The 21,581-nt window shown below is 49.8% G+C and overlaps 1 protein-coding gene across 2 annotated transcripts in view; it reads left to right on the top strand.

Moving 5' to 3' along the window:
• The first annotated feature begins 1,458 nt into the window (after positions 1 to 1,458).
• The window catches only part of RAB11FIP3 (RAB11 family interacting protein 3), an 81,315-nt gene continuing 61,192 nt past the window's right edge, over positions 1,459 to 21,581 (top strand). The window contains exon 1 of one of the 2 annotated variants that reach the window (XM_075105963.1): positions 1,459 to 2,170. In XM_075105963.1, the coding sequence (XP_074962064.1) occupies positions 1,847 to 2,170 (324 nt within the window). In that variant the 5' untranslated portion in view covers positions 1,459 to 1,846. The remainder of the gene's footprint in view (positions 2,171 to 21,581) is intronic. The other variant, XM_075105964.1, reaches the window with a different exon arrangement.

Genomic DNA, 21,581 nt, shown 5'->3' with positions numbered 1-21,581 from the left:
CTGGAGCTGCAGAAAACTATGGAGGGGTGCAGAGCCACAGCATCAGGCTTGCCACTCCAGTCCTGCGGGCACTTTTTCCCCCTGCCCAGCCTGGGTGGCAGCAAGTGCAGGCAGGAAACCTGGTCACCTGAGCTGGAAACCAGGAGAATTATAGTGCCAAGGGGATTTTGCAGGGGATGGTTTAGGCAGTTGTCACCTGGGGATGGCAGCCAGTGCAGCCGTGAGCTTTGCTCCTGTGGGACTGCCAAACCAGCCCCCTTCCGCCCCAGTGAGCTTTAGGGGTGGCTACAATGAGTAAAAGGATTTGGAGCAGAGGTTTCAATCCTTCCCAGATCCACTATGATCACATGGGTTTTCTTTTTTCCTCCTTCCAAGGCAGGGATGCTGCTGAACCCCAGCTTTTTTGGCTGAATATGCCAGAGCTCCCTGGGTTTGGGAAAGCTATGCTGGGGAACACATTGTTACCCAGCCAGGCTTGTCCTGAGACAGATGCAGGCGTGAGCACAGGAGAACACTGTGGCTGCTGGGCACAGGCAGCCCAGGAACCTGCTGTCACCCCTGCACAGGAGATGGAAGTGCAAACGCCAACAGGGCCCCACTGGCACATGCACACGTGTGTGGAACTTGTTGGTGCACCAAGCCTGCAGGCTGTAAGCCCCTAAACTTGTTAATTAATTAATAGGACAACAAGCAGGTGGTGGTTTGTGCAGGCAGAGCAAGGGGTGTGCATGCACCGCGGACCCTCACCGGCAGCCTGAACCCTTGGCCTGCTCCTCCCCCATGTTGTGCTGCGGCTGTTTCTACAGTGCTGGTGATGGCCGGGTGTGCCGCAGCGGCTGAGGCTGGGCACAACTGCTGTTCTGTGATGCCAAAACCCCGTAATGGGCTGGAAACTTCAACAGCCACGTTGATAAAATGTGCAGGTTTGTGCCCTTTACTGGCAGCCAAGGGGGAGCAGGGGTGGTAGCTCCCCCAGGGCAGGGGTCCAAGGGGCAGCTCAGCAGGGTGGCTGGTGCTGGGATGGTGTGGGGCTGAGGGGTGCGAGAGGCCTGGGGAGGCCAGCAGGGCGCATGGGGTAGGGTGGTGGTGATGGACTGTGCAGGGCCTGGCATACGGTGACACCCCGGTGGGGTGCATGGGCCCGGGTCATGGGGGTCCTCCACTGCATGGTTACCCCTTGGTGGGGTGCACGGTCCTGGTGCATGGTTACCCCCCTCCAGAGGGGTGTGCAGTCCCGGTGCACGGTGCCCCTCTGCCCCGGAGAGGTGCGTGGCTCCCGGTGCACAGCGACCCCCGGTGCACGGTGCCTCCCCGGAGGGGGTCGCGGGCGGCACGTGGTCGCGCGCCGCGTGACCCTCCCCCGTCCCGCCCCGCGCACGAGCCGGGGCGGGGAAAGGGGCGGGACCTCCGCATGGGCCTCGCGCCGCGTCGGGGCGGGGCCCGCCCTGGCAGACGACTGACGTCACCGCCCCGGCTACTGCGGCGGCTACCGGGTTGGATCTGGCGGTTCGGGGCCGGCTGCCCCGGAGCGCCGGCGGCGCGGGCGGGCGGGCGGGGTTGTTTCTCGTCGCCGCCGCCGCCTTCTCCTCTCCCCCCCGCCAAAACCGCGTCGCCCGGCGCTCGGAGCCGCCGGTCGCGGGCGGGCGGGGCTGGTGCCGCCTCGCACAAAGCCGTGTTGCCCGGGCGTGGGGGTGGAGCTATCGCTGGTATCGCACCGGTCTCGCCGCGCTGGTACTGGCACCGCCCTGCCGGGCGGGCGCGATGTGAGGGGGGCGATGGCCGCGGGGCATGGCTGCCGGGCCGCGGTGGGGCGGGCGGCGGCGGGCGCTGAGCGCCGCCGGTGAAAATGGAGCCGCATCCGCCGGCGGCCGTGCCCGAGCCCCCGCTACCCCGGGGGCCGCGGCGGGACGGGCCGGGACCAGAGCCGGCACTGGGGCTGGAGCCGGGCCCTTGGGCACCTGAGGCCGTCGAACTCGCCCCGGGGCCACCGCCGTGGTCCCTGCTGGAGGGGGGGGGCTGCCCGGCCCTGGAGGGTCCCGCTGAGCCCCTGGTCCAACCGGAGGAGGAGCCGCGCCTTCGCTCTGTCTTCGACGCCTTGGACCGAGATGGCGACGGCTTCGTGCGTGTGGAGGAGTTTGTCCAGTTCGCCACGGCCTACGGGGCCGAGCAGGTGAGGCCGGGGCCTGCCGCAGCCCCCTGGGGCCTGCCACAGCTCCCTGGGCCCTGTCAGGCCAGGGCCTCCCCTCACACTCTCCTGCCGTTCCAGCGGGACTCCGAGCTCCCCTGGGAAGGAGCCTTGGGCCCTGGGTGCAAGGCGAGGTGGTGGTTCCCGTGGTTGGCATCACTGGGCTGGGAGCCACCATGCGGGGCTGTCTGTGATCCCCTGTGTGATGAGGATGAATGAAGGTGGCTGGTGTCGGCAGTGGCATCCCTGGGAAGGGCCCTTGATGTGAGCGAGGGCAGCATCTGCATTGCCAGTCTCTGGGTCATCCGTTGTGAAGGGCACACGTGGGTTTAAATGGATGCAGGAGGTTTGGAGGGAGCCAGGTGATGCTGGAGCTGATGTTTTCCAGGTCCTGATCCACTGGAAACAGAGCATTTCTGGAGCGCTGCTGGGAGCCCGCATCCTTTCTTTGTTCTCCATCAGTAACATGTTTTGGTTTGTCTGAGCAGCTCCCGTGCTTAAGGGACCAGCAGTGAGATCCCAGGAGCTTGGGCTGCTCCTTGCTCCTGTCGCTGCCCAGGGGCCCTGCTCAGTGGGCACAGTGGCACCGCACTGAGTGTGAAGTAGCTCGCTTATCACAGGCTTGACAATCCTGAAGATGTTGGTTTTTTTTTTTTCTTCTCCTTTCTGCTGCTTTGTGCTACGGTGAGATTGTGTTTCCTTGCAGCAGATCAGATGCAATGTAATTTGAAGCTGCCCACTATGACCCAAAATGGAGAGAGCTCTAGCAGCATATCTGGGATGGAAATGAATTTGTTGACACTTTGTACATTGGCCTGTGCTGGTGTTGCTACAAGCAAAAAGATTTATTTTTTAAGGCCTGCAGGTATTGTTACAGAGTGTCTATGTGCTCACCCTGGAGATCTGCTTTAATGCTGCAGCTGCTGTGTGTGTATTAAAGTGGCATGACAAAGCAAATCACCATGTGTGAAGGAGTGTTTTGGTGGAGGAGGGTTTTTCATCTCTGTCTTCGTGGTAGAAGCACCTCTTACAGATAAAATAGAGGCATTTCTTTTAGAAAATACCTCTATAAAGTGGAGATACGTAACTTCTTTGTCAGATCATTGCTGGTAAGGGACACTGTGCAGATGGTATTGCTTATTGCCTCATTGTGTGATTAACCAGGTAGTGCCATGGCACCGGGGGGAGTTACTAGATCATCTTACCCGCCGAGTGAGAAGCTTTATTCAATGTAAAGCATCTGACTTGCATCTTCTAGCTGTGGTCCGGGCACTCCGTGTGCCACTGTGCATCTTCCTGCCACTGCTGTTGCCTGCAGGGAAAACAGAAACAGCCAGTCCGTTCACATTGGTATTCAAGTTGCTCCTTGGAGGCTCACAGCCCCTAAGCATGAAGGCCATCATTTCGGGGCATAGTGGGAGCTTACTGGGTGACCGTTTGCCTTAGCCCTGCACGTTTAGTATGAAGCAGCTCAAGTTCATAGGAAATAAGGGCAGACAGACCATGTGCATGTGGTGGGGACATGGCAGGTGGGTCTGGCATTTGTTAGCGCTGGCAGTGTGTGCAGCTCGGCCCCAACCTGCTGCTCCAGCGCCGTGCAGTGCCTGTGCCTTGATTCTGACATGGGGTTTGTGCCAGAGCTTCAAGGGTGCGACAATAAGCCTGTAAAGTCCTTTGAGATCTTGGCCTGAGGAGTGGTTGTGAACAGTTGGGGTCTCTCCTAAACTGAAGCAGGATGTCCAGGGAGGTTTTGTGCCACTAAAAGCTGTCTGTTCGTATGGACCCAGCTTCTAAGTGGCTGTCTGCAGGCTTCTTGCCTTGGCTGTTCCTTTAAAGTAGCTTGTTCCTTCCCACTGACCACAGCTACAAGTAATGCTGTCCATGCTGAAATACATTATGCTTTTTAGCTATGTTTATCGTCAGCACAAGACACGTATAGCTAGCTCTTGGTGTGCAGAGCAACTGTCTCTCGGTTCAGCAATTGCTGAACACCCTGGTGAGGTTGATGGGGCAATGCCGGAGCCAACAGGTTACAGTTGCCCCAGGGGATGCAGCCTGGTATCTTCTGCAGAGGTGTGCCAGAAGAGGAAAAGTCATGTTCATGATGCCCCTGTGTGCATTATTACTAGCCTACAGCTTGGAAAAGCAAGAAAGTGCACTGAGTGTCAAGGAGGGGTTGGTGACGGGGTCTGTAAGCTCCTAGCAGGTGTGCAGAGTACTAAAGGGAGGAGTTCTGGGGAAGTTTCTTGACCTACTTTTGTTTTAAGCAGGTGTAACTTTAGGGTCTTTTGAAAAATGGAAATCCAGCTCAGGTGGAAGTTAAAGGACAGGAACATCACCAGGTGGATAAAATGTGTTAAGATGACTAAAAGGATGTAAACAGAGGTGGTACTACGACTGGGACTGGGAAGCTTGCAAGGGAGGTGCAGGGGTTTGATGGCTCATAAAGGTGGCAATCAGCAGGGAGTTAAGGAGGAGCAAATTCCAGTCCTCTTACTATCCCTCTTGCCCAGTGAGAGCCAGAGGTACCTGCTTCCTTTTCTTCCCTCCTTCCTCCTGGTTTCTGCCCACACAGTGGGTGTGTGGAAGCTATGCATGGGGTGGTGGTGGAACAAACTGCTAAATTTAAGCACAGCAAGTCACTGCAGCCAGCTGATTCATCTGAGGGCTGAAGGGTTAAGGAAAGCATGTGTGTGTGTAACCACATGTACCGGGGAGCAGCAAGTGTTGTCTTTAGCATTCAGTAAAACACCAGAGTCGTTTACGATCTACTGAGCTCAGTGCTGTCAGATTATTTGGCTGAAACAGTTATTAGCTAAATGTCAAAGGAAAGAGACCAACTGGCATTTAGTCCATAAAAATGGCATGACTGTGGATCTCTGTTTTTCTCTACACAATGAAAACCTGCATGGGTAGGAAAACTGGGGAGTCAGGGGGTCGGGTTGGTTTTTGCTTAAGTAGTTTGGGTTCTTGAAAGACTGCCTTAAAGAGCCTCATGGTTGTGGTATTGGCAGTAAAGTGCTGGTATGGACTTGAAGAGACCAAATCATGGAAATATAAAGACAGTTTGTTCTCTGAAATGATAGAAGTTGGTAGGGATTGAGGCTATTACCAGTACCTTCCTGGTAAAAGGTGCATGGAAAGGATGGCGCTGAGGTCCCAGCAGCTAGGGATGACAACCCTAGATAGGGGTAGCCTGGAGCAGAGAAGATGCAGCCATATGACAGTCCCCCAGCAATCTGTAACAGGTGGCTGTTTTCAAGTGCCACAATAGCCCATGTTTGACAAAACTCGCTAGGACCTGTTATATCCTCTGTGGAGTTGTAAGCAAGATGCAGGGGAGAACGGTCTTGAGGATGCCTTGGCTTTCCATGCAAAACCTCTGGTCCACTCACCGGTAGCATGTGAGGCAGTTTATACCAGCATTGTATTACTGTCCCCTTTCCCTCCCCTTTATCACTGGATGGGTGGATGCTCCCTTGGAGTTGCTGTGCACGCCATGGCAGCAAAAGGGCTCCCTGCTGGCTTGTACCAAAGACCGCAGTAAGGTTGGTTTAGATGGTGAATCAGGAGGTAGAGGCACATTTTATCTAACTTATGTCACCTTGTAAAGTGAGGGGGGGTTGTATCTTGCAGTTCTGTGGGTTATATGGAATCTAAGGCCATTGTGCAATATTTTTAGAACAGCAAAAACATAACTTTCTTGCCTCTTTTGCAGCTGCATTCTGTCTGTCTGATTGCAGTGACAGAGGCCAAGATGGATTTGTTACTAGCTAGAAAGGCATGATTGCGCTAGGGCAGAGGAGAACTGAGTGTTTGTAAGGCATGAGGAGAAGCCATCCTGCTGGCATTTTGGTTTCTTTTTTTTTCCTTTCTTGTTTTGATCTAGAAGACAACTGGAGGTGGAAAAGCCTCTTGCACCACATGATCTTGCTGCCTCTGCTCAATTAAGAGAAGTCCCAGAGTTTGTCTAACCTATTTTCAAACGTTCCAAGCTTTATGGCATCTCTGCCCTCCATGCTGACAGATTTTATGCCTTTTTGATTCTCTTGATGATCAGTTTAAGCTTCATTTCAATGTGCTTTGTTTTGCTTTCTTTAACGTTTGCATCCTTCAAGTGTCTGTCCCTGGGTACCAGCCTGCCTTTGCCCCCAAGTCAGCGATCCTCAGCTGAGCTCCCCATATTCAGCTTTTAACTTCTCCTTGCGTGATTATTTCTGAAGCTTTTTATCAGGTTTGTTGTGCTTTTCTGACCTCCCACCACCTTTTCAGCCTCTTGTAATGAGGTGCCCAGCCTGAGCTGAGTGCTGCAGAAGAAATCACATTTTGGGGGTAGCAGGTGTTACTCCAGATGGTGGCTGTGGAGAATTGTGGGGTTTATTCTTAAGCAGAACAATCCACAAGATTTGGCAATTACTTTCTGGAATGAAGTCTGGATAGTGTCAAACTATAGCTTCTCAGTGGCTCCCCCCGGTGAATCCAGGCTTGCTTTTCCCGCTCACCTCTGATGGATCCCTTGGGAACTGTGCACAGACCTGGATCAAATGCTTCCTCCCTCTGGCGTAGTCCTCTCTTGGAGTTGCGACATTGCATCTGATCTTGGATGCCTTCCCTATTCCCCTTAGTGTTCTCCCACTTCCCTGTGAAATCTAATAGTTTGGATCACTGTCATGTGGAAACCTCAGTTGTGTGTGGTATTTTTTTGTGGGTGTTTTTGTGTGTTTTTTTTTTTAATTTTCTGAGGGTTCTTACACCCTTTGAGCAGTGGGAATGCTAGCTTTGCTTGTAAAGAGATTTCTAAAATTATCTTGCATGGATTTGCAGGCCACGTAACTGTAAGTGAAGCTTAAATTGCTTCCAACGGCCTTGCCACTGCTGTACCTTTTGGAGGTTTTAATTGCTATTTAACTTCGGTGTCAGCTATTGAGAGCGGAGCTGGGGCTGCAGCAAGGGTGATGCTGTGTCTAATAGGTTTGAGCATGCCTGTGGAGACGCTCACGTGGATGTGTGTTTTGGAAGAGGAGCAGATCTGAAATATTTTGCTTGCTTTGACCAAGGGCCCAGTTTTCACCATAGAAATTCATGGCAAAGCTCCTGTTTGTTTTGCTGGTTCAGGCGTGAGCCCTTCCTCACCTCAAATACCAGGCTGGCTTGGCTGGGAGCAGACCACAGCACTCAGTCTGCCTCTCCCTTCAAAGGATGTTTTATCTGCAGAAGCTCAAAGATGGGAGGGTTTTTTTCCTTCCTCTGAGAGGAAAATGCTTCCAAGCCAACATATTTCATGAATGTATTTTGGGTGAGGTGGTTGCTGCTTAGCTGAAAATGGAATTTACAAAGAAGTTTATTCATTCGTAAATGTCCCAAAGACTCCAATAAAAAGATTATTTCTGTGCCTCTTTTTTTTTTTCTTCTCATAAGTTTTGGCTTTAAGCTTCTTGAAGGCATCCCTTCTTGGAGCGGCTGGGCAGGGTTAGGAGTGTATCATACCACAAACAGATCTTTTTGGTGATATATTTCATACTTATATTTGTGACCGTAATCGGATTGATGGCTTATCTGGGCTGGATCAAGTCTGGTAGGACTGTGAATACTCAAAGGCATGGTTTGTCTGCGTGGGCTGGGAGGAAGGCAGCAATGGTAATTTTATCCCAGCTACCAGTTTATTTAAGAAACCTTTTTATTCTTCCTTTCTCCTTCAGATTGAGAATACAGCTATTGCTGAGCAGGGTGTTGATTTATTTTAATTACAAAGTTTGATAAAAGTTTGACATGTTCCTCTGGAATTTGAGATCGTTTCTGCAAAGAAAGAAATGTTCTGTCCTCCACTTCTCAGCAGAACGAAGAACATCAGTGCCACCTTTGTAGAGCTGGAAAATGCTGTGGGCAAAGGAGGCAAAGGCGGGATTTCCAGGGAAGGGGGGTGTGGATGCAGTACCCAGGAATCCCCAGCTGTGAGGCCAGTTTGTACTAGGTGAGTGCTGCTGAAGGCTGGGTCAGGAGCCTAAGCAGGTAAATAGGACCCCACCTAAAGGTTTTGAGTGTGGGGTTTTTTTAATTATTCATTAAAAATGCTTGCAAGGGCTTTTTCCTGGGTGGTTTCTTTTAAAAACTTCCAAAGTTTTGCTTTATGTTTTCCACACAGCGTGGGGCATCTCTCTATAAGATAAGATTCACCAGAGGCTTTCTCCCTTCTCGGGGGCAGGATATTTTCTAAGGCTGTGACTAATAAAAACTGGATTGGGTCATCTCATAATTAACTGACTGGAATATGATACTTCACCACAACATGGTGGTTCGGCGCGTTCAGAGTCATTTTTGGCCTGGTACTACTTATAACTGAACACTCTCAAAGCATTTCGGAGTTGCCTATAGCATTATGTAATTCAATACAGCCAGTAATTGACAGTCATTACAACAATTGCCTACATAATTTCTCTCAATTTTATTCTTGTTTTGAATTTTTTTGCTGCTTGTTGTCAGATGAGATCCACTTTGAACCCAGTAGCTTTCCTTTTTTTTTTTTCTGACATTTGATTTTTTTGCAGAACTTCCCATTAGCTGCAGCCTGTGGCCCTGCTTGGGCAGGGTGATCTGCTTCGGCTGCGCTACCCTCAGCTTCCTCACTCCCCTGGGACCATCAGGTTCCCAGCACTAGAAAGCTGCTTGTAAGGTCCCCATGGGAGCAGGCAATGGGATGGGAGTGGACAATGGCTTGCTTTTCCTTATTTCTCCTGCCTGGCTCCATCCTTCCAAAATACTGCTTGGGCTTCTGGTGTAAGACACAGGACTGGTTCCTCCATGTGAGCCTGGAGTGAGCAACACCAGCCTTTCCTTCTGCTTGTTTGCTTAAATTCAAACACCTGTGGAAGATGTGGATACAACACTGCCAGGCTGGTTCTGGTGAGCTTCTCCTTGGAAGCAGCGGTGCTTCTCTGGAAGCATGTTTTATCTGGCATGCTGTGGTCAGGGGCGTGAGGTGCTAGTTAGGGACGCAGCAGAAAGAGCTCCAGCAACTTGAAGCTTAAAATGCCATCTGACTCATCAGGTCCGAGCTGATGGTTTGGCAGGAAGGCATGCTCATGGGGATGAATAGGATTAGGTAGTGATATGAGATCTTGCTACTGTGTTCGCATTGTGAAATGTGCCTGCTGACACAGATAGTGAATTTGTCCTTGGGGAATTGTGCATTTTGTACTTTCAGTGACTATTGCGCTCCCACATGCCAAAAGCATTTCCACCTCCTCTTGGACTACAATGCGTGTTCTTGGTGCTGTTTTAAGCTGCCCAGAGCTGCTCTTCTGATGGTGCTTTTTGTGAGATCTGCCGTACAGCTGTTTGCTTAACTAGCCAAACCAAGTCTGCAAGATAGTCATGCTTCTCTAGTTGTTCAAGTCTGGCAGACCCTCCAAAGCTTCTCTCAGCCTTCATTGAAAGCTTTGCACTTTGCACTTTCCACTTTGAAAGCATTGCATCTTTCATCCCCCTTTCAAATTTCCCCATAATCCAAGGGGAAACGGTTAGCAACCTGCTATACCAAGACACACACAAGTCTTCTCAGGCCAGATGGGGTACACTCAAGGGTACTGAAGGAGCTGGCAGAAGTGCTCACCAAGCCACTTTCAATCCTTTACCAGCAGTCGTGGCTATCTGGGGAGATCTCGGCTGACTGGAGGTTAGCAAATGTGATGCCTATCTACAAGAAGGGCAGGAAGGAGGATCTGGGAACTACAGGCCTGTCAGCCTGACCTTGGTGCTGTGGAAGGTCATGGAGCAGATGATCTTGAGTGCCATCATGTAGCATGTACAGGACAACCAGCCCACTCAGCATGGGTTTATGAAAGTCAGGTCCTGCTTGACTAACCTGATCTCCTTCTGTGACAATGTTGCCCACTTAGTAGGTAAGGGAAAGGCCGTGGATATTGTCTACCTGGACTTCAGTAAAGCTTTTGACACAATTTTCCACAGCATTCTCCTGGAGAAAATGGCTGCTTATGGCTTGGACAGGTCTGCTTTTCTCTGGGTAAAAAACTGCCTGGATGGCCAGGCCCAAAGAGTTGTGGTGAATGGAGTTTTAAATCCAGTTGGCGGCTGGTCATGAGTGGTGTCCCCAGGGCTCAGTGTTGGGGCCAGATGCATTTAATATCTTTATCAATTATCTGGATGAGGGGATCAAGTGCACCCTCAGTAAGTTTGCAGATGACACCAAGCTGGGTGGGAGTGTTGATCTGCAGGAGGGAAGGAAGGCTCTGCAGAGGAATCTGGAGAGGCTGGATCAATGGGCCGAGGCCAAATGTATTCGGGTTCAACAAGGCTCAGGGCCGGGTCCTGCATTTGGTCACAACAACCCCATGCAACGCTACAGGCTTGGGGAAGAGTGGCTGGGAAGCTGCCCAGTGGAGAAGAACCCTGTGGGTGCTGGCTGACAGCCGGCTGAACATGAGCCAGCAGTGTGCCCAGGTGGCCAAGGAGGCCACAGCATCCTGGATTTTATCAGAAATAGTGTGGCCAGCAGGAGCAGGGCAGTGATTGTGCCCCTGTACTTGGCACTGGTGAGGCCGCACCTTGAATCCCGTGTTCAGTTTTGGGCCCCTCGGTACAAAGGACGTTGAGTTGCTGGAACGTGACCAGAGAAGGGCAACGAAGCTGGGGAAGGGTCTGGAGAGCAGGTCTGATGAGGAGCAGCTGAGGGAGCTGGGGGTGTTTAGCCTGGAGAAGAGGAGGCTGAGGGGAGACCTTACTGCTCTCTACAGCTACCTGAAAGGAGGTTGTAGCGAGGTGGGTGTTGGTCTCTTCTCCCTAGTAACAAGTGATGGGATGAGAGGAAATGGCCTCAAGTTGCATCAGGGGAGGTTTAGATTGGAGATCGGGAAATACTACTTCACTGAAAGAGTTGTCAGGGATTGGAACAGGCTACCCAGGGAAGTGGCTGAGTCATCCTTCTTGGGGATGTTTAAAAGACAAATAGATGTGGTGCTTAAGGACATGGTTTATTGGTGGACTCGGCAGTGTTAGGTTTATGGTTGGACTCAATGATCTTAAGGGTCTTTTCCAACCTAAACAATTCTATGATTCTATAAATTGATCTTTAACAGGATGCCTCTACCTAGTGGAGCTCTGAGCTGAGCCATACTGTAGCATTGCTGGTGGCAGCAGGGCTGCAATGGCCCGTGCATCGCTGGTGATGCAGGTAGAGACAGGTCCACACGTGGCTGGGTTGTGTGATGATGGTGAAGCATGCATGAGATGCTACTAAAGGTTAATGCTTGCCACTGGAGCTGCTGAGCTGTAGGTCTGGGTCTGAGAATTCCCAGTGTAGACAGAACTTTAACTGAACACAGTGGGAGAGTTGTCATGGATTTCATAAGGCATAAAAATCACTGTTTCTTAATATCTTTGTGCGTTTCTGTTTGATAGTAGGAAGACATTGGGATACGTACAGGCTCAAAGGGAGTTCATCATCCATACACATGAACCTTGTTTTGGGAACCCAAAACATCCAAGCACAAAGAATAGCCCTGAAGATGTAATGGAGTAGTGGAAATGCCGGCTTGGGCTTTCGGCATTACTCTGAGTTGGACAGAAATTGTCTCCTTTTCCCAAAATTGGGTTTGTGATGAGGCTTCCCCTTCTCCATAGAATCTCTGCTGGTGTTGGTATAGGACAGAGTACATTTAGTAATGGCCTTGCAGGTTGTGGGAGTGGAGAGAAGAGGAGGAAATATGATGAAGGGCAGCCTTGGGGACAGTGTCTTTGCAGACTGCTGGTATCACCAAGCTCCAGTGGATGGCGTTTGCTCTGCAAGGGGAAAGCAGGCTGATGGTGAGTTTAAGCAGAACTCAAATCAATGTAAGTGGTCGTAGGTACTTCAGCAGTATGCTGCTGTTGTGGTTTTGGGGCTGGGCTGGGTTTTTTCCTTAACGGAGGTGAGGAAGTGAGAGCCCTGGCGAGCTGCAGGTCTGGGGCAGGGCTCCACTGCTGCAGGCGTGAGGTTTCCTTATGGTTGTGAATGTCCTGGGGACGATGCCTGTTTTAGCCCTGGTTTTGGTCAGGGTCTTTCCCCTTCTCTAGGGACAAAACTGCTCTTAAAGCAGAGAGATGCATGGAGGCTGCCTGGGAGAAGGGGTCTGGGCTGCCTGGTGCTCAGTGTGCTCCGAGCACTGCTTCATCCTGGCCAACTCCTTACGCTGTAACAGCAAAAAAACCCTTGTAATAGGAAGAAATAGTGGCAATGCCAAACTGCTGAAGTTGCTTGCTGAATGTTATCGTATTTGAGGCAACTAATCTAGCTGAAACAAGCAATTGGGTGGCAGTGGTATTTGATGCAAATTTGAGTTCTTGCTTAAATGACACCAATTCTGGTGTTCCCTGCATGGGTCCTGGCTCTGGAGTGTCCCCAGCACTGCAGAGGCCACCAGGATCCTGGCATGAGACAGTGACAGCTCTCAGGATGTCCCATGGTACTGTATGGGGAGAGCAGCGCTGCTGACTGTTACAAGGGCTGGTTGCAGCCAGGGTTTGTTTGCAGGCTGAATGTGCCCCTTTTAGGTAACGTTGTGCACAGCCTAGCAGTCTTCTGATTTTTTTTTTTTAATAATGCATTGTAGTTCTTCAGTAAAAAGAGCTACTGTTCCCTCTGCTACAATATCCCCTGGTGAAATACCAGTAGCATTACACTGAGTTTGTCATCGCTATTTCTGAGGAGTAAAACCGAAGGGAGAGGACTTGGTGCCGGGAACCGCATCCCCTGGCAAGACTCATCAGAACTAAGTGCCAATATCCCTGTGGAAAATCCGTTTGCCAGAGTCCAGTGGGAAACTGGGCTTGAGCAAAATGTGCAGGAGGTAAAAGGAGCCCAAACTAACAGTTTTTTAGAGGACAGAGGCTGTCAAGGGCAGGAAACGGGGAGTGTGTGCTGCAGTGGGGCACAGGGCACGGTGCCAGACCGGGATCCACATGGCTCCTCTCTGGTCCTGAGCAAATGCAGCATGAAATGGAGGGCTGCTTGAGGGGCCCTTCTGCTAGGGGAAAGTATAACAATGTTGTAAGTGAAACTCTTTTAATGGAAAAATAATGTTCAGTTCCACTTTGGCTTTAAAAGCTGATCAGGACCTCATGGCTTTTGCTGCTGCCTTTGGCTGCAGAGGATTAAAAGGCATTTGTTGCCTCCCTTTTGCATGGCCACATGCCTTGTTTTTCCAGGGGGGTGGCAGTTCTTCATCCTACTCACTGTGTTGCATGAGGAGATTACTGCTGGGGGGAAATAAAATGTGGATAGCCTTGCTGATTTCCCCCCCCGCCCCATGCCTCCTAAATGGTTGCAGCAGCTAGCTAATCCTCTCCTGGCTACTTGGAGCTCTAGGACTACTGTGCTGGCAGGAGCACAGCAAAAGGATGCAGAAAGCAGGAACAAGCCTTGTGGGAAGCTATTTACCCTGAAAGTTCCAAGGGAGATGCTGGAGACCTTGGTGTGCAACAGGGAACTTACTCTTGGACTTCTGTTGCATGTCTCCAGGCTCTGTGGAGCATCCATCCACTGGTGGTGTTGTGGGGGCAGGCTGGCAGTGCCAGTGGTGTGGCAGAGGTGTAGCGGATGAAGGAGGGATTCCAGCAGGAGAGGTAGGACTGAAAGCGCAGAGCACAGAGGCAGGTCCCTCGTGAAGGGCAGGTGACTTGGTTGCCAGCATGGCAGAGACCTGCAAAGCTTGGTGGAGCGCGAGAAGCAAATTCCAGACCTCTTTCTGCTCCTTTGCTTGGAGGGCCTGATGTGTGCTGGGCATAGTGAGATAGCTGAGCATGCAGTGGCCGCTGGAGAAGCATTAATGTTGTCCTGGGTGTTTTTGTGGTGTTGTGGTGAGACTTGTAAGCCCAGTGCTTACAATCACACCCTGAAGTCCTGGCCTTCCCAAGCTATGCATGGCATCTCAGTCTCTTCTCCCATCTTCTGAGAATCTACATCTCAGCCAATAAACCATTCCAGGCTTTTTTTTCTGCCCCCTCTGAAACATCTGCTTTGTGTACTTGCGTCTGCACAAACAGCCCTTTCTGAAGGCCGCGTGAAGGGTACCAGAAGGAGGGAAATAATTTGAAGCAGTTCTAAAAAAGAAATTAGTCTTTATGCTTTGTTGCTCTCTGGATCACCCTTGCTTGTATTACAGTAAACTTAGTTTTGATAGTGTGGTAGGTTCAGTCTGGCTAGAAAGGTGAGTTAGTTGTCTCATGCTTCATTCTCTAGTATTTAGTTGCCTGGTCAGGGACGGGCTTGTGTCTTATGCTCACCTGGACTTCACCTCTGCAGCCTGAGAGGCTTCTTGTGTTCACCAAATTCCCAGGGTTTGCAAGTTGAGAGATGCAACTGTCTGTCCCCTGCTTTTGTAGTTTGCTTGTTTGTGCATTGGCAGTAATAGGCTTCTTCTGTTTCTGGTTATTATAATCTTGTTTTAGAGATTATAGCATGTACATTGTATTTGGAGAGGTTGGGTTAGTAAAAGCAAGTCCTGAGCTAGTGAGAGGATTTATTCTGGGATGTGCCATGGGGTTTTTGTGCTGCTTTCTAACCCAGTTGGGAAGAAAGGGAAGCAGAATCTGCAGCCCTGGATTTATAAGCCCAGATGGTCTGTTTGGTAACTAAACAGCCCCCATCACAGAAGTACCTGGACTTGTTGCAGAGGACTCCACGTGAAACTGCACCAGGCACTGCAAAATGTTCAGTATCTTAAAATGCCTAGCCCTTAGTATGTGACCTTCTGCCATGTTTTATGGAGTTACTTGTTGTCAGTTCAGATCGGCTCTGAAATCCTGCATAGGCTTTCTGCCCCAGTTCCGCACCTGGCCAGGATGCAGCCATCCCACCTCGAGCCCGGGGTAACTTCGGTTGTGGCGCTTGGACCTTCCCCCAAGGGCGGCTCCAGCCTACGTTAAAGTGTTCTATGTAAGAAGTAACCTAGCAACCTAGCACTAAACTTTTTTTTGGCTCCAATAGTCTCCTGCTTCTGGGCTGCGTGTTTGGAAGGGTGAGAACAGGTTTCCCATGTCATTAGAGGAACAAAAGCTAGAAACAAAGCCTTCGATGTTTTGGAGGGTGGAGGAGGAACACTCAGTCAAGTATCATTAAACAAATGAGTATGTTTGTAGTAGAGAGTCACTGCTGAAGCCTTTGAGCTCTTAGGTGCGACAGGAAATCTGGAACACTTGAGACAAATGCAATTAAATTTGAATAAAACCATTTCAGTGTGACTTATGTTCATGTTACTGTTTCCAAGCCAACCTTGAAGTTGTTGCTTTCAATATGTTTTTACGCTTTAGTGACAACAATTAATGGACCATTTGGAAATAGGCATACCTGATATTTTGAGAATACATGTAGAAATACCGCAAAGCAAGGCTCCTGAAGCCATGGTGAGCATAGAGTTATTACAGCTGTGTGTAGATAAGCCTTGGAGCTGGTAGGGTTAGTCCAAAAGGGTCCTGTACTCACACCTGTTATGTGGTACAGACCAGAGGAATTTCTACCACTGGTAAAAAACCTAAAACTGCTGAATATGAGTGATCTGAGCTGGCAAAGACATCCTGCAGTTTGGCTCCACACTATGCACCAAGGGTCTGGCTGGATGGACTGATTTGTTCTGGTTTCTTGTGAGGGTGGGTAGGGAAGGTCAGGGTCCTCAGGCTTTTCTGGCTGCCAGCTCTTTAAAACAAATTCTGGCTTCTTTCTTCTTCCTGTTGAATTTTGAGTGTTGGAAGGAAAGTTTTTTTTTTTTTTTTTCCTTTGCACGCTCCCTATGCCTGTGGCCCTCAGTGGCTTTTGGAATGAAACACAGGAGACTTGCTCCTCTACATCAACTTTGGGTTTCTTCTCGGTTCACAGTTGATTTGGAGACTTCCTCCTTCTCCTTCCAAAAAGGGAAAGTAATGGTTTGCTGGGGAGGGAATTCTCTCCTGCTTGTTATATATTCACATCTCTCACCTGTGGTGTTTCCTGCACCTGCAGAAAGATCCTGCTGACCCTGGGAGAGGGCGTCCAAAGTTGGCTGGGTGCAAGATTGGTGTAGACACCACCCAAAATAGGTGACATGCATCAAAAGTCAATGCCATGCAGAGCAGCTTTTCTTTTGGTTAAATAGCGGTAGGAGGATTTGTTAGGTAAGTGGATTTGTTAAATGGGGAGGATATTGTCATCTTAGGAACATAGGAGAAGAGGGGAGCTTGTGCCCATTGGGGAACTTGCTGGGTTCGTTTCAAGGAAACAATTGAACTGCTGGGGCTTCTCTTGCTTGGTTTGTGGGTGATCCCTCTCCTGTTCCAGTTCTTCAAATATGTGCAGGCTGATGGAGAACCATGGGAGGCTTATTCCCCTTTTGCCTTACATAGTAGGTTTGACTGTTTCTGCTGTACCAGGAAGAGATGAGAAAAAATCATGCTGAATCTTTTTCTTCATCTCCTTCTCAGAAAGATGTCTTGATTCTTGCTGTCATACTAAACTGATAGCAGCAGACCCTGCAGTGTTTGAAGACTCTGGGACTGAAAGGACAAGTGAACTAATATAAGTCAATCATTGGAATAATCTCCCCAGGGAAGTGGTTGACTCGGCCATGTTGGACACCTTCAAGAGTTGTCTGGACAGGGTGCCGGGCCATCTTGTTTAGACTGCGCTCTTCCTAGAAAGGTTGGACTAGATGATCCCTGAGGTCCCTTCCAACCTGCGGTTCTGTGATTCTGTGAAGTGCAAGATCAGGGATGCATGTTGCCGAAAGCATCTGCACAGAGTGTTTGGTGGACCTTTAAACAGAGACTTGACCGGCCACAGACTGCCTGCTGATCTCCTCCTGGAGCTTCTGAAAAGGCTCAGAGGGCAACATGCTCACAGCAGCCCTGGATAAGTGCTGCCACTTGAGAAATAAATAATGCAGTTCTTGTGCTGCTTACTCACAATTGACCATTGCTTCTCCCTGTAATGAGATCTGCCCCCCTGAGGGTATTTTAAAGGTTAGTTAATTAGGTGTAATTGCAGCAGAATAAAAACCTGCTCTGGGGTTCTGCCTGCTTTCTGTAGTGCCAGCTCCCTTAACAAAGTAGGGTTGGTTCCTATAAACATTGCTGGAGCCAGTGTAATCTCAAGTTATCAGCCTTCCGCTCAGACTGCTTGCTTACACTGTTGGAGCTGCAGGAGCAAAGTGCTGGAGAGGGTGTTCCTGGCTTTGGGATCGGTATGACTGTGGTTTGGATCACAGCAGCATTCTGGGAAATACGTTGCATGAAGCAACATTAAGTTATGTTCACATTGTCAGCATGTTGACTTTCTCTCAGCCCCCAGCACAGGGGGGATAGATGTGGTCTTAGCCCAGACAAATGCTGCATTAACAGGGATCAATTCATTTCAGCTGATCACGTTGCAACCCATTGATTTGGTGACAGTCTGATCTAAAGAGAACGGCTGTATAGCGGCAGCTAGGTCTTTGGCAGGTTGTACAGCTGCTCTTGTATTTGGCTGCAGGAGGCTCAGCAGTTCCAGCATGTCTGCACGTATTCCCAAAGATTAAAAAGTACAACTACTCTAACTTCTGTAATTAGCATTTAAATAGATAATTCTTTTTTTTCTTGAAAGGATCCGTTTAGCCTTAGAGACAAAGTGTGTTTTTTACAAACAAATGAGTACATTGGCTCATACCCCATGATTAACTGGGGAGGGTAGAGGTGCTGCATCTACCTTTGCATAACCATGAGGGATTTTTATGTTGCTTGTGCTTGCTCTGTTAAATTCCCATGTACCGCTTCAGGCCAAAGATCTGGCTAAATCTAAAGAGGAGGGCATCTGGCATGAGACATCTCCTGCACTTCAGAGTATTGCTAGCTAAAAATCCCCTCTATCTGGCAGTTACGCCAGTGTGGCACTTGGCTTCCTCTCTGCCTGAGTTCAAGGATTGTGTGACTTAGAATACTGTTTTCCCCCCTGAAGATAAAAGATGTTCAGAGCAGATTTGGGCTTCTTGCAAACCAAAGAGACTAGTTGGAGCTACGTGAGAGATGCCTGGATTTTCGTGTCCTGTCTCAGTCAAGCAGGCTTTGTGGGCCCGTGCATACCCAGAATTGGTCTGGACCTGGTTATTTGATGTAAACAAGTTTCCTGTGTTTAAAACTCCAAGATCCACTGGATTTTAGGACATTTTTTGGTCCTCTGTTTTGCTTGAAACTCCCCAAGTTGTAAATGGGTAGAGAAAGTGTGCTGGCACATGCAGTGGCTGCTGGCTGGCAGGGGTCTGCTCCTGCCATCCCGTGTGTTGTCGCTTCTTGAGACCCTTCTTACTGGCAGTGCAAAGTAGGCAAACCAATACTGCTGGACATGGCAAGGTGTCTGCAAACAGGTCCTTGTAAACCAGACCCTGCTACAGTCTGGGAGACTTTGAATGAGGAGAGGTGGTTTAAGCTTAAAGGCCAAACAGAAGATAAAGGCTGGCTTTGGGCATGTCTAATATAGTGTGGAGCCTTGCACCAAGCCCAGCAGAGATCCAAGCAGCAGAGTGTGCGGGCAGCAAAGGGGAGCGCGGTCCGGCTGGAGAAAATTAGAAGTATAGAGGCTGATAGAAAAACCTCAGCGTTGGATTAAAAGTGAAGTTTTATTTTCTGTTTGTAATACTTCAGCATCCATGTCCAAGCTGAAGATTCAGATGCGTGGGAAACAATGTCTGCATACACTGTGCTTAATCATGCAAAGCTGCTTAACAAATTACATAAATGTTTTGGAAACCTTTCTGGCCTGTTACCAGAGATGGTGAAAGGCTGCCTTCCCCTTCTGCGTACCTGGGGTCCTTGCATATTGAAGGGGTGGCTGCTTTCCTTCCTTATGCTTTCCTCAAAGGCACCGGGTAGAAAAACTGACCCTTGGAAGCTGATGCTGAAGCTGCAGCTTACCTAGCGTGGACCCTGCTTCCTTGCCTAGTCCTGCCTCTCTGTGTAGTTAAATTTGACCTCAAAGACTCCCATTTCTTCTGGAGGGGAAGAGACAAGGATAGGGTCCTTAAACCTATTAGTTTCCTGTAATATTCCATTCAGGAGAGAGAAATTTCCTATTGATAAGTCGTTTGGGAAGAGGTGGTGGTAAGTAGTACCTGGGACTGGTGTGCGTTTGTAGGACAGGGCTGTGTAGGTGTCAGGAGCCCAAGGAGTCTCTGCTCTTGTTTCATCCCTCCACAGAAGAGCTCTACTCCTTTTGAGCCATGCAGTGGGATGTTCTTTCCCTGCCTTTCAGCCTGTGACAGCTCCACATTCATGTGAAGGGAGCTTTGTGTGCACAGCCCGGCTTGCTGAGCCCAGCAGTCAGTGACAGAGGGGCTGGGAACTGGAGCTGGCCAGGATGTACTTTTGAAACCACGTATTTTCTCTGCCCACCACAACCTTGTAGCTGGAATGCCTGTCTGAGGTGGGGGTACCCAACCCACCCTTGGGCTCAGCAGTTGCTTTCAAAGCTCTGGCTTGAGTGCCTCAGTGCTCACTTTTTAGACTAAACCTTCGCCATTCTGCAGAAATACTTCTTAATAAATGAAATGTGAATGTGTTTTGAACCGCTCACAGGTGGCGGCTGCTTTTTGCAACAGTCCCTAGCCAGCGCTGGCTGCTGCCATCAGGGCAAAGCATGCAGCAAGTTCCCTGGTGAAAGTCTTCCTCTGGTGGTTGTGTTTAAGTTTCATCTGCTGTTTTGGGCTAAAATCAAGGCCCAGCCAGCAATAAGCATGCTGTGTCACCCAGTCAAAATCTGGACTGGGCTTACTGATTTTGTCGACTCTTTCCTGGATGGGCTGGTCTGTCCCTGTTGATGGCTCAAGTGGCCAAAGCATGCCAAGCCAGACACCCAGTTCAACCAGACTCTTGGTAAGTCTCCAGCATGTTGTTCCTTATCTGGACAGGTCTCCTGGTGTCTTTCTAACAGCTCTCTGGGTTCTCTAGGTTCTTTTTGCACGTAGTCCATGTGATTGGTCACTTAGGGGGCCTGAGAGTAGAAGTCATCTGTTAAGCCGAGCAGATCTTCACCCTCGCTCAGTTTCCCGAGACTTATCTTGGCGCTTGTCGTATTACTCAGAAGACTGAGACCACACATCAAAACCTTTCTGAGGAAAGGTGGGAGTAACTTCAAGGCAAAATCATCTGTCTTTGCTTATCGCAGCATGGATGAGACTGCAGGTGCACAACTTCTTGGTGGGAACTGCAGCCTACTTGCTGGCCTGCCTCAAGTATTTGGGGGTGTTTATCAGGAATATGTCAGTATTGATTTTTGTGTCTTTGGCTCCTTTGGATTTGCTTCCAGAGTCTGTGTAGAGTCAAGCAGTACTGAAATATTGACTTATTTGATGATACCATAGTGAGAGTAATAAGTAACTAGCTTATGCGGCATGGAGGACAAGATGTGGCCCTGATTTTGGCTAGGCTGGGAGCATGTGAGATACCATAGGACTGTAGGAGCTGAGCTCTGCCAGCTCTTCCTTGTGGGGTGCCTGACTGCTGTGGCCACTAGAAACCTCCCACATTCATTTCACCCCTCAAAAGAATTTATTTTTGGAAGCTGATTCAGCCCCAGTCTCTGCCAGAATATGAAGGAAAACTTCTGGCAGGCTCAGGGTGGTTGGGTGGCCAGTGCAGTCCTTGCTGCGTTCGGAGATAAACACTTGAAACAAGGGCAGTGGATATCTTGTTCTGCTGAATCCATCTGCTATGTGGTGGTGACATGGAGCATCCATAAGGTAAACAGAAAAGGCCTGGAGCTTTCCTTTCCTTTTCCTCCAGCCTGCTTCACAGGGCCACTCACAGCTGGGGAATCCCTCACCTCCCTGGAAAACTTTCATTGTGTGGCTGCCAAGCCTTTGTGTTTATTTGAATTTGGAGTTGTCAGTGTTGGCTTAGTTGAGGCTTGAAATCACTGATTTCACTGCATCGAAGCAAGGAGCTATTTTTGTGCCCTGCATGGGGCACTGTAACAGCCAGTACAGCAGTATGGCATGGTGCTGGCATACAAGCTTGGAGGTGGCTTGGTCAGAGCGGCTGTTGGATATGGGTGTTGGTTGGCAGCAAATCTTGTTGGTTTTGGAAGATGAAACACCCTGCCAGTGTGCAGAGCTCTTTAGTACAGAAGAAAACGTAGTAGTGTGGTTGGTACAATGAGCAGTTCTTGTTCTGTTGTTGAGATGCCAGATGACCTCCCTCTTCCTCCCCAATCTGCTTCCCCCTCTGTGTCCCTAAACATGAGAAATCCCTTACAGACTTGTGCCAGGAGCTCGTTCCAGCTTCAGTCCAGGCTGTGCCTTGTCCCCTGCACAGGGGCCAGCAGGGCCCCACAGGCAGTTCTCACCACCAGTTCTGCTTCTGCAGGCTCTTGTCTGTACTCAGCTTAAGGTAGATTGACTTAAAGTAG

Source organism: Phalacrocorax aristotelis, chromosome 10 (assembly GCF_949628215.1).
Source record: "Phalacrocorax aristotelis chromosome 10, bGulAri2.1, whole genome shotgun sequence".
NCBI classification, from domain to species: Eukaryota; Metazoa; Chordata; class Aves; order Suliformes; family Phalacrocoracidae; genus Phalacrocorax; species Phalacrocorax aristotelis.
Note: the sequence above shows the minus strand (reverse complement) of the source record. Positions and strands in the feature narration are given on the sequence as shown.